The sequence below is a fragment of the Haliaeetus albicilla genome, chromosome 1 (genome assembly GCF_947461875.1).
Source record: "Haliaeetus albicilla chromosome 1, bHalAlb1.1, whole genome shotgun sequence".
NCBI classification, from domain to species: domain Eukaryota; kingdom Metazoa; phylum Chordata; class Aves; order Accipitriformes; family Accipitridae; genus Haliaeetus; species Haliaeetus albicilla.
This window is the reverse complement of record NC_091483.1, coordinates 28,806,022-28,819,317: the sequence shown is the minus strand read 5'-3', so window position 1 is coordinate 28,819,317 and position 13,296 is coordinate 28,806,022. Positions and strand designations below refer to the sequence as shown.

Here is a 13,296-nt window from a genome sequence, read left to right as displayed (position 1 = left end):
CGCCCCAGGCACGGCCGCACACCGCCCCACCGCCGGGGCGACCCCAGGGCGAGGCGGAGCCGGGCGAGGCGTGCCGGCGCGGCCGCCGACCGTACCTGGATGAGGCCCCGGCGGTGCAGGGCGGTGTGCACGCAGCCCGGCACCTCCCCTCGGAGCACCACCGAGCCGTTCCCGTTGCCCAGCCGCCAGCTCCCCCGCAGGCTGTGCACCTCCGGGCCGCCCGCGGCCGAGACGCCGGCCCGGCCCGCGGTCGCCACCAGCAGCAACAGCAGCAGCGGAGCTCGGCCCATGGCGGCGCCCGCCCGCCTCCCAGACAGACGGCGTGGCCGCCGGCCGGAGCGAGCGGGCGGCTCGGGTGGAGCGGCGGCCCCGCGCCGGCGCCGCCTCACCGCCATGGCCCGCCGAGACGCTGCTGCGGGACGACGGACGGACGGACGACAGACAGGCAGACGGGGGGGGAGGGGGGATAACCGGCCCCCACGGGCGCCGGCGACCCGGCCACGTCCTCAGAGAGCTGGGGCGGCGCTTCGTGCCGTTAGCGGCCGGTGGGGGCGGGGCGGGCGGGCGCGCGCGCGCGCCTCCTCCCGCCGCCCGTTAAGGGCTCCTCGGGGTCGGGAGGCCGCTCGACCGTCCCGCTGCAGCGGAGGGGGGAGGGGGGGCGGAGAGATGGCGCTGCCGAGGACGAGCAGCCAGCGCGGCTCCTGAGAGGATTTCCAGTCAGTTGGCGAGCGGGCTTTCCCCCCGCCGCTGGCGGCTGAGCGCAGCCCGCGTCGGACGTCCCTGACGGCGAGCGAGGGGGCCACGACCGCTTTCCCGCCCCCTCCCCGGCCACAGCGGTGAGGGGCACTTGCACAACATCCCCCCCCCGTCCAAACGACTGTTAAGCAAGCCGGCGAAACGTGAGGGAGGACAGGAAGGCTTATCGAGCAGGGCATACGCATAAAGGGCAGGAGAACGAACAAAAAGCGTGGGGTGTTCTTGCTCCAAGAAGAGGCGCAGTGGAACATCCGTAATAGGAGTAGTATAAGGTTACAAGTCTTTCGGATGTAGCAAATTTACTCAGAGCTCTAGAAAACTGCAGGGAAGCAGGAGGAATGAGGAAGACCTGTGACAACACTGCAACAGGTACTTTTTAAGTATTGGCTCCCTCAAGTCATGAGATTTTATGTGGCCTCAGACTTACATGTCCTTTCTCCCATAAAATTACAGAGGTGTATAAAACCAGAACATCACGGACATCTCACTGTGAAAGTACGTACTCTGGTTTCTCATAAAGCAGTGCGAGCACTGTTGCTGTGGATTTTGTTTATAAAAATTGAGTACGTTCATCTGCAAAGGAGCGGAAGGGTCAGCTCCAAAGAAACAACCCGAAGTATGATTTCCAAACCACACTGTAGCTTTCCTTCATGCCCACACTAGCTTAATCCCTTCATTCACAGCTCAAAACCAGAAATTAAAGCTACAAGTTCTTAAATGGCTCAGTGGAAGGAACAAAAGGCAAGCAGGGGCCTGAGCTATTCTTCTAGGGGCAGCCAGCCACCCTGCTTCATGCTCTGTTTCTACTGAACCCTGGTGCGGAGAGGCCTAGATCACCTCCGTGAATTGGAGACGTTTCACACCATGGCAGGGTTGCACTTTGTCTAGCTGTTCCTCCAGCTGAAGCAGTACAGCAGGTGGAAAACAGCTGTGCAATCCACCAAGTAAAGCACTCAGTCTTCAAAGACTGTCGCAATTGCAAGAGTGGCTAGCCAATGTACCTTCCAAAGGTTGTGACAGCACAAAACAGAAGAGTACCTAAGAACTTTCAAGACTAGATTCGCTGTATACCTGCTCAGCTGTGAGCAGATTAGAAAGCAGTTAGTTTGCTTTTCTTCAGATACAAATGACTCTATTCCCTCATACAGCTCAACATGAAATTGAAAACGCTCTGAAATTTCAGCAGGCACTCCATGACCTTAGCTTATGGTTTGTAGCATTTTGGCATGGGGTTAGGGTTTGGGATTTTTTTTTGTGGTGGTGGTGGTGTGTTGTTTATTCTTAAAGCATAGTTGATTAAATGAATGTTCCATCTGGATTTGTGTAATTTTTATTTCATTTATAAACCAGCTCAGAATCTTGGTCAGGCGGGTAATTTACTGTCTCAGAATACACGTAAGTGAGAAGGTGAAATATGCTTAAAAATCAGAAAACCTTGCAAATTCCTTTAAAGAAGTAATGTTACCAGTAGTGTCACTTATCTTCCTGTTAATATAGAATTTTTTAACAGAAGAGTCAGGTCACTGTGCATACAAAGAAAGCAAACTACTAACTGCATGTAGGTGCATACACATGATTCTGTATAGAAATGCAATGAACCAATAGCATTCAAAGAAACCCCAGTTAACTGCAGGACTTGATTCAGTTTTTCTATTTCTGTCCTTATGTTTTCTTATTGTCTATAATTATAGACTGTAAAATTAGAGGAGGAAAGAATACATAAAGCACCTTGGGATGCTGAAGAGTTAATTACTTTAACAACATATATACAATTCATACATCAAATCACATATGAATAAAGTGCGACTGACACAAAAACATGCTCCTGCTCCTGGTGTGCAGCAGAGTGCAAGAGTGAACTGCAGCAAGAATAAGGATACCAGAGTTTTGGTTTAGCTCCTGGCTTTCACACACCTAATTCAGCACACCATAAGAATGCACCCTAGATATGTCTTTAAAACATTACTGAACATGGTCAACATGCCTTATGTTTTTGATCCAAATCTTTTTGAGCTGAAAACCCTTCATTTCAATACAACATAAAAATGCCAGTCCTTCCATTCATCTACCATATAAAGAAAAAGTACACAATATAACCACAGGTGATTTTTTTTCACCTGTGAGAGCACAGGGGGACACAGTTCTGAGAAATACTGGTCCAAGGAGAGAAACAGTAGCTGATCATCTTTTTGTCACTCCGAAAAAATGTCTGCTACCAACTTCAAAAAGGGATGGCTAGGACCCATACTGTTTGGCAGCAAAAGTCTGTGCAGAAATTTAGCTGTTGGAACAGTTCCTGTGTATTTTTAAGACTGAGTAACCCACATTCAATATATTGATGAACTGAAATGCAGGTCCCATTTCAGTTCAACTCCCAGCCATCTTTTAGTGAGACTGGCAAAAAAGACTATCGTTACCCCAACTGGCTTTGCATGTTGTAGAATTCAGGCAAAATTAATATCTTCTCACCTTTAAAAGTTCAGTAGAAAGCCTTGTTCTGTTTCTGCCTTCATCTGTCAATGAGTAATGCTTTCAGGACAATCAAACAATTCAGTTTATTTTCCTTAAATTCACTCATACCACACTAAGAGCATTTAAACACTGTAGTGCTGCTTGAGACATCTTGTAGGATATTATTTCTCAAGAAGCAGATTTACAGAGAAGTTTGAATGCTACCAAAGAACAACTGCAAGCTGGCCTTTTTTTTTTTTTTAAATCAGTCTTTTTCAGCAAGTCATGTGGTAGCTTCCCAGTAAGAAGGAAACTGCATTTCAAGATGTTTACTGTACTTCCGTGTTTTCTTTGCCTTTTATTCTTTCTACTGAAGACTGACTGGAGCAACACACACACAAAAAACCTCAAGCTAAAAACAATGCTGTAATTAAGAATTCTGAGAACATGCTGTTTCCTTGTTCAAGGCTTATAATTAAGTTAAATCATGTCTCATTTTCATGTCCCAGTTCTAGGGGTAAATTTTGTTTGTTTGAGGGTATTTTTAAACAAATGATATTTTTACTTTTTAAAGATACAAGAGTCTTAAAGGCTGTGATTTTATCTTTTAAAATCTTAAGACACAAAACAAGATCTTTTCTATGGCTTTCCTTTACTGTGTACCATATTCAATTTCTTTCTGAAATGCCACAAAATCAGGAGGTTACTACATTCTTACTTTACGATACTGCAAGTGGATATTCTTTATCAACTAAGACAAAAAACTGAAGGCAAAACCACGCCTTCAGCTCTATTGGAATAAATTCAGTGTAGTTCCATTGAAGCTGCCCAAATTCTGCCATGTTAATCCAGAAGTCTTTTGTTTCCAATTGCTATGCAATCTCTATCATCACGACAGGCTGCTGCTGTTTCCTCTTTCAAATTCATGGTCAATGAGTTCATGCAAAGGTTTTAAACAAACAGGTTCTCACAGATTTGGCTGCAGTACTTCAAGATATTACTGCCCCCACCTGTCCACCCTGTACCATTCTTCTGCTGAAGGTTACCACCTGTGAAGCAAAACAGGACTTGTGTTCACACCAGTCCATGTCAGGGCTTGTAATCTCTTGGTAACTGTACACCACTGCAGATACCACCACAGACCATTTGTCAAAGCTACAAAACAACTAAAGGATCATCGACTTTTGGGGAGTTCTGCATAGATGCAGCAATATCGATTCAGACATGTTGGATAAATACTAGTATAAAACTGGACTGGTGTTTGCATGACTAAATACCTTCAGACAGTACAGCACATCTGTATGAAAGCCCTACAGCTCCTCAACATAATGCCTGTCCTCTGTTTCATGACTGCCTCTGCAAACTAGTCACTGCTATGCAAAATAGTTACTCTCTGGGCTGGCATAAAGGCAACATGGTGCAGGGAGCCATCCAGCTATAGATTTGTAAAGGACAGACAGAAAGAACACACTTCAGGCATTATTCTGTATTTATCTTGAATTCCATCCGAAAAGGATGTTAAAAATAAAATGAGGAAATAAATTAACATTGCTTTTAGATGAGGACACTATTAATACATCGCTAGAAGAGAACATTGTACTAGGTTATCATGAGCAAAATACAAAATGACAATCTAAATGGTAGGCCTAAAGTTTCTTTCATAATTATTGTAAAATTTATAGGTCATTGCAAGGGGATTTCCTAAGCAAACAAAATTACTCAACACTAACAATCACGAGTAATTAAAAATAAGTATGTGGAAGGGAAGCTATTGCTCCAGGCAAATGCTATATGGAGGGGAAAAAAGCAAAAAATAGGTAATAATAATTTTTAAATTGCATAAGCAGAAAGGCAGGCAATACATTGAGTATACTCTTAAACTTCACCAGGTATGCCAGGGCAAAAGCCTGTATTTATACCTCTACATAACATCTTGTTTTGAGATGACCTCAAACCACAGGATTTAGCTTTCAGGTCACCACCTTGCATAGCACAGACACAAAAACCATAAGGATCTTAAAAGCCAGCATGACCATATTTCTAAAGACAAGTCCTTTAGAAGGTGGAATTCCTATTGCTTTTATTCTCTTCAATTTATAAAAAATTTTGAAACAATCCTAATCTATTTATAAGATTATGTAACACTGACTATTGTCATTTACCCTTTGTCTCATGAGCAAAGTCACTGTCTTAAGACTAAGTATGGTGCTATCCAAGCTCCCCATGAACTCTCCTTAAAACTTACTTAAAACATATCTAGAATCAAAACTGATTCTCTGGCACTTACAGGAAATCAGTAGTACATATGGGGACATTACGAAACAGCTTGCTTAGCCTTTCTTAAAGGTCTAAAACTAGACAGTCATCTGTGACCACAGTACAGTGTTATGACTCGTCCCTAAATGCCTAAAATTAAATATCTCAAAACATGGGTATCACAGGTTACAAACTGTTTCTCCCATGACGGAAATATGAGAGGCTTCACTGAGTCTTACTAACACTGTGTACTTCTCTCGGCATTTTGCCAGCTGAGTGCAGGACATACCAAACAGATTACGCTAAATATGAAACATATATCCAGCCTACTGTTTTAATGAATGTTTTCCGTGCAGGTAAGTATTATGAGAATGTGAACAAAAATTTATAGCTGATAAATTGGATGAGTAAACTTAAATGGATCTGGAGTTGCCAAAACAGCTAGGAGCTGCATTTTTTTTTTTTCCTAGCTCAGCCACTTCAGACGAACCATTGGGGCAGGTCACAGGACCTCTGTTCCTCAAACCGTTGGTGGAGGTAAGGCACCTGGCTTCAGCACTAGGACAAACTCCGCCCATTCATTTCTGCAAAAGTGACCCTAATGCAAGCACCAGGGAATATTCAAAATAACTTTACTGAGAACTGTGGGTACTTGAGAGACTTTTTTTCCCCTCTTGAGAGCTTAAGGATTATTTTAGCATCTACAAGAATTGCCAGAATTCTTAATCAATGAAGCCCCCACTGAATCAACTCAAGCCCCACTTCTGCAACAGCAAAAGCCAAGAGCCTGCCTACGTACGAAAAAATCTTTTGTCTGAATGATTCTAGTGCAAACCCCTTATGTAACAGAACAACATCCTCACGCAGTCCAGGACACTACATGCCACATCACTTACTGCACTGGTACCAACCTCTCAGGAGTAAGAGTTACAGAAATTGACGCATGCACTTTCATCAAGCAGACATACTTTAATATGGGCTCTATTCTCTTTTTCTTCTAAATGACTTGGTACATAACCAACACTAAAAATACTACTTTATACATACCCATCTGTAAAAAAAAGCATTAGGTGTTCAATTCTTATTGTAACAAAAAGGAAAGACTACTGCAGCACACAAAGAGAATAAGGAGTTCTAGAAGGATCATAGAATAGCTCAAGTTGGAAGGACTCGTAAGGATCAATCAAGTCCAACTCCCTGCTCCTTGCAGGACTAAGTAAACTATACGATCAAGAGCGTTGTCCAGACACTCCCTGAACTTTGACAGGCTTGGTGCCACGACCACTTCCTCGGGAAGCCTGTTCCTGTGACCGACCACCCTCTCAGTGAAAAACCTTTTCCTAATGTCCAATCTGAACCTCCCCTGACACAGCTTCATTCCATTTCCTTGTGTCCTGCTGTACTCTCGTACTGTCTGACTACAAATTTCTTGTTTTAGTACTAGTCAAAATTTTAGTATTTTGATACTTGCACTGGAAGGAGGGCAGGTAGGCAGTAGTTTTATGGCTAGAAACATAATGAGCCTTAGGAATTTGAAAGGAACCTTGTCTCTTCCTCAGTCCTTGGTGAAGGAAGGGCCCCAACCTCTTCAGAGAGTGGCTATGTTAAGATACTACTCACACTCATTTTGTTTACAGCTAAATTCTCAGCCCAGTGGATCCAAATAATCTGGTACTCAAATTATTGCCTATACCTTTGACAGCTGCTACAAGTCACAGTTCCATGGAAGAGCTCTGCTTTCTCACCACTAGGACTGCAGACAGGCACAAAGGCAACAGCAGCCTATAAGAAAGGGTCTGAAAAACACAAGAGATCACTGCCTGGAATCCTCAAAGATTGTTTTGGCAAGTGCAAAGACCTTCAGCTAGTCTAAACTGGTATAGATCTACTGAAAGGAGGAAAGCTACACTATAACTTCAATTAACCCTTTGTATATAAATATTCAGCATGCAGTTTGACGTCTATAGAATGTTTCACAAAAGTGCCACAATATTCTGAAGGTATTTAAAATTATAATTATTAGTGAGTTGAGTAAACAGCCACCTAAGTTTTTGGCACTTTTTACAAACTAGTAAAAATAAACAGCATTCAGCAAACAATCATTTCCAAAGGTATGGCATTCTGTTAAAAGGGCTTCTTCACCACAGGAAGCTGTCATGACTCCAAAAGGTTATTAAGCACTTACAAGGTTTAAGATGCAAAATCATCTTGAAAACTTACCTGTCAATAAAGGTTCTATTATGTTCTGTCAGCATTTTTTGACTACAGTTTAACAGCAATGGTCATACTGACAAATAGAGTTACAAAGGCCTGGAACTATGCCCTGAGGCATTTCAATCACACCAAGAAGATACTTAAGACTATTTAAACAAACAATTTAGGCAATTTTATTCTAATGAAGTAGTTCAATATGCCTAGTAAGTTGACAAGTAACAGTTTTTCCTCAATATTCACTTTGGAGTCCTCCATACCTGGTCACAGCCATGAAGGTTTACTTGGAGGACAGAAGGGTACAACTAAGCTTCCTTCTGCCATCTCCTGCTTTGACAGTTAACAGTGGACGCCTTAACACTGACATGAGAAAGCCACTGTATGACTGGAAAGAGTCACTCATTGTTTAGTGAACATCTTGGTGGCAATTTGAACTTGGAGATTTTTCAAGACTTCTTCTGTTTTGTTGTGTTCTCTTAATACCAAGGATGCTGATCCGCTGTTTATCCTTCCAGCTTCCCGGCAATGACCCATAATCTTGTAACCACAAACTATGATTACTGCTACTTCCTCCTAGCACAACTCTTCTAGAAGAGCTTATCAGTTAGCTGCAGCTGGCTTAGAAGGTACAGCTGGCTGCCCTCTCCACTGTCCACACCCTAAGTTATTCATGATGTATGTGTCAGCATATACTACGTGGTAACTTCTCTTTAAAAATTCAGCTAGACTGACAACATTGAACTCTTGCCCTTCAGTCTTTGTCCCCGCACATCTGCACTCTAGATTCCTAATCCTAACACACAGCAGTTGTTTCACCTATATGCACCTAATCTAAGAATTTAAGGAAGTTTCTTAACCTGGGTTTTTTTCAGTATTTTTACAAGCTCTCCTCCCAACTAGAACCACTGCAGCAATTCATAGAATAAAAAGATTTTTTTCTGAGTTAACCCTTTCCCCTTTCTCCATGCTTTGCACCTCAAGAGGCATTACTTGCCCTAGCAATTGCATAAAATACTGGTTCATAATTTAGAAGCACTGAGTCCCCTGGCACTGCCTAGCTAAGTTACATGAAAGATTCTCCATCATATCAGGCAAGGCAGCAAACAGAAGCCGTATCTGGTAGGGTAGGTTTATGAGCGAGCAACAGGCAAGAAGACCTTCATGTCTCTAAAGGGCAGAGACAAACATTGCAGGGTGGCTGTGGGAAGGAAAACAAGGTTAGAAGGGCTGATTGGCCAACTACACCCTATTTCTGCATCAGGTCTCCTGGCCTGTGAACCAGAGATGTTCTAACTTCAGTTAAGCAGCAAATGGCAACTTCTCTTTTCACCTTCCTCTTTTTTTTCCCCTCTCCTGTAAAGCACGGCATAATGCATGTGTGGCCAGTAAGATACCACATCAGCCATGTTAAAAAAAACCCCAAAACCCAAACCAAACTGTTTCAAGGAATAGTTTTACATCCAAAAGTTTCAAGGTCAATGGCTTTCCACAAGCCTGTCTTTTCATGTTTTTGTTCTGAAAAGCTGGAATATTTTTATATGTCAGTCCTTATTAGTATTGGAAAGAATATTATGTACAAAAATATGCTTCAGGGTAACCTGCATTTTCTTAAACCTTCAGTTTTCTCGTATCATTTATAGCTAATCTAAACAGAATCCATTTTTACTTCTTTCCCGATTTATAAATAAAAAGTTAAGGCTATGAAAATTCACATCCTTTGCACTGAAACAGTAATTCTGAGTGTGAAGTGCAGCACATATGAAGTAGGAGTGAAAAAAAGCCTAGCTAAATTAAGTAACAGCCACCTACCTACCTCTGCTCTAATTCAATTGCTTATGATTGTGTGATGATACCTTGAAGTGCAGCTTTCAATGAATTTGGAATGGTTTCTCAGGAAACATAAATCATTATGTAAACAAGACTTAAGAGAGATCCTCACAAAATACAACTCAAACTGTAAAAACATTAAAATCGGTTAGTACAGTCCACAACAGAAATGGGGTCATGATTCATTTAGACAAGGAACTTCTACCTCTTATGCTGGTTAGACTCACTATCTGTACTTGCCCCATGGCAGCTTGTTACTGAGCTTAGAACTCATTCCCAAGTGAACCATGAACTCCCAAAAGATTTTTATACTACAAAAATTGGGGCCAAAGGAGGCTTACACTAGTGTACTTTTTATGTGCTTAACTGCACGCTTTGGCTTACACATTTCAGTTAACTTCTCTTTGTAGACAAACCATAAGAAACTTTCTCCTGCTTTTTATAACACTACTACTTACCAATGTAAAACTTCTGAGTGTATGAAAAACCGTTCATTATTTATGCAAAGCTAACTATATTGAGCACCCCAACTAGATAGAAATAATTATATCCCAAAGACTTAATAGCATTACTACTACATTAAAAAACCACCATAATAGTCTGCAAAATAACCTTATGCAAAGCCATGTTCATTCTCTTGTGAGGGGCTTGTATTTATGCCTACTACACGTAACAGGAGACTTGCAGAATCACACAGTGGCTTAATATACACTAATGGTACACTGCCTTTATAAGCTTATGTGGTAAGATTTTCTACTCATTATAGAATCACTGAAGCAAAAAAGCCTTCTCCAAACATAATGCATCTCACTTGCACCTATTTTAATTGAACTGGCTAATGTATTTCTATATGGTTTGTCCTCTGGCCTTTAAAAAAAAAAGTAAAAATCCCAAACCTCTCAGAGGTCAGTACTGTGAGTTCTAATAGAAGTCTCCTGAAACTTTAAGGAATGAAATCCTCACTGGGATTCACAGCAAGAAGAAAAACTGAAGAAAGGGTAGAGTGGAAGAACACAAGTATACAAAAGCTGAGCAAAACACACAAACAAACAAAGGTAAAATTTGTACTTCTAAGTTTGTCAAGGGACACGTCAATTAGACCAGACAGATATGCTTAAGAGGTGCAAGACTCTAAGTGACTTCTTACAGACACAGAGATTGAGCAACACTCAGTCCCAAATACTAAGTTCAATTCTCTAGCCAGCACTAATCCATTCTATAAAAGGATATAGTAGTGCCGTATTCCAGAAGCTGTCTTGTTCTCCACAAAGATTGTTACCTGAGAACTCCTACAGTCACTAACAGTAATATTTTCTTCAATGCCCTTCTGAGTACAGACCCAAAATCTAGTACCTTATGAAGAGATCTGGATCTCTTACTCCAATAAGAACATTCCAAACCTTGCAGTATGAGAAAAAATAAAATAATGGTTATATGGAACAGATCCTTCATTTTCCAAGATACCTGTGAATTAAGTTTTCTGCATTCACTGTCAGAGCAGGATTAATACCATGGCACAGAATCTGTAAACCTTGTTTTAGCAAGAGTATTCTTCCCCAAAGAATTAATAGCTTCATACTGAACAGTGGACTTTGCCAGAGTTATGACACATCTTCACTATTTACCTTCATGAATACATCACCAGGAAGGGGTTACAGATTCACACTAAATTCCGTACATAAGGTTGCAAACCGCAACCTGCAGGTTGCATCGCTTAGATGCCAAGAGGATCTGAGCTGCATGTTCAGTAAAGAGTTGTGTTCCAGAAAATTCCCTTTAAAAAAAAAGACAGGAGTCATGACTATACGACCACAGTTTCTTTTTAGACTTCCATCAAATACAGTAATAAGTGCTGAGGCTTACCTGGCCAGAGGGAAAAAAAAAAAAGCAGGCTTGATTTAGAAACAAGCATAGATGAAACTTATCATATTCAGTGTCTATCAATGTTTTCTACGAACAGAACATCACCAGTTAGACAGCTCTTCAAGAACACAGGAAACAGCTTAATTTGTCCATTCCCTCTAATGAATCATGATATCACACGTGAGAGACTAAACTTGAGTCAAAATTCCTATCCCAGATAAAGGTAAAGGCATTGCCAAATTCTGTCTCCACAACCCTAGTATGCCAAAGCAGCTGGCACAAAACCACCTGCCCAGCTCTCCAGATAGCATTCCTCCCATGGGGACAAAATAGTATCACCATCTTCTCAGCAACTGATCATACTCTGCACATATTAAGTCTGCGATGGGACAACATATAGTTAATAAGAAGATGAATGAAGTTGAGGCATTCTTAAATACAGAGCTTGAGTATTTCTGCTTGAAGCTTCTGAAGGAGAACCAATCCCAACAGCAGTTATTTAAAGAGAGCAGCCTACTTTCCCAGAATCAATCAGGTACAACCCCAGATCAAAGATCACTTAAAAGCTCTTGAAAAACTACATGTTCTGATCAACATGGTACATCTCCTGATGAAGCATCCTCCCCTCACAAACTAAAAACCTTCTCTGTTTGAAGAAGATACCTAATTCTCACCATTCCCAGTAGACAGACCAAAAAAAAAAAAAAAAAAAAAAAAAAAGCTATTTGGGGCAAACAGGGATGTTTACCAGACATCCTTAAAATTTCTCAAGTATTACTTTATGCAGAGCTGTCCTATCAAATTCACTGTTTCATTCCTGGCACCTATCACTGTAAAGATTATGCTTGTCGTATCTTCTAACCTAACTGAGACAGACAGCTCTAGAAATAGTTACAGCAGTTAACTGCTGCTCACCTGGAAGCTACTAAACTCTTTCCCCCACAACTGATTCACATTAAACAAACCACATGCCACCTCACTGCAGTACAAAAAAAGCTGACAACTTTGAACTACCCCTGCAGAAGACTGAGTACCTCCTTCTAAATGACACAGAGACCAAAGTTCCTGCAGCATTAACTAAGGAGAATGGTAAATCACAATTTATGGGCACTGGCTAATTAATCACAAACATCGACTTACAAACTGTTCTAGACACACCTGCAAAAACTTGCCTGTCTACACTCCAAACTGCTCTTCCTAAGGCTACATCTGAACTGCTATTCTTTCACAGGCTAACCTGGACGCTTAAAATTACAATTTATCAGCTCTCTTATTCCAGATTATTTTGAAACCAGCTTGTTTTACACTAGACTACATGAATTGACAGCAATGCATTTTCAATTCACAATAATATGGGCAGCCAGTCTTTACCTTCCATACCTTCTCTTTACAGCACACATTTACCCAGTTCCGTTTCCTGCATTAACATGCTTTCTCTGCATTGGTCCCACACTGTTGCCGATATATACGCCCTCAGCCTTATAATGAAAATATTTTAGCCTTAATTCCAACCGCCCTTTAAATATGCAACTGCCTATTGAGATCTGAATCCAACAGTTCTCCAATTTATGCCCATTTTACATTTATGTTGAAAGCACTAGTGTAAAATAGCATCCATCCAATGACACCGACAACTGAACAGCATAAAGAGAATTATTCTTCTGAGTAGCAGTTCTTTGGTTTTCAAGCTTGAAGGAACTAGTGTAGTCTGTGTTCTAGTGAAATAACCTTTATACTTCATCAATCACAGGTTATTTATCTCATTCCATTGTTCTAGTGCCGATTTGTTTCATTTAACTCTTTAACAGAGACAGCTGTCTTAGCCTAGTTTTCATGTATAAAACTACACACAAACCAGGGAAAGAAACTGAATTTAGATTTTTTTTGACACCTATAAACACAGCGAGAAATCTTCAGCTGAATTCCAGCTTC

The 13,296-nt window shown here is 41.4% G+C and overlaps 1 protein-coding gene across 3 annotated transcripts in view; it reads right to left on the bottom strand.

Moving 5' to 3' along the window:
• The window catches only part of MANBA (mannosidase beta), a 50,718-nt gene extending 50,206 nt beyond the window's left edge, over positions 1-512 (bottom strand). For all 3 annotated transcript variants that reach the window (XM_069783672.1, XM_069783699.1, XM_069783681.1), the window contains exon 1: positions 96-512. In XM_069783672.1, the coding sequence (XP_069639773.1) occupies positions 96-395 (300 nt within the window). In that variant the 5' untranslated portion in view covers positions 396-512. The remainder of the gene's footprint in view (positions 1-95) is intronic.
• Positions 513-13,296: the final 12,784 nt, after the last annotated feature.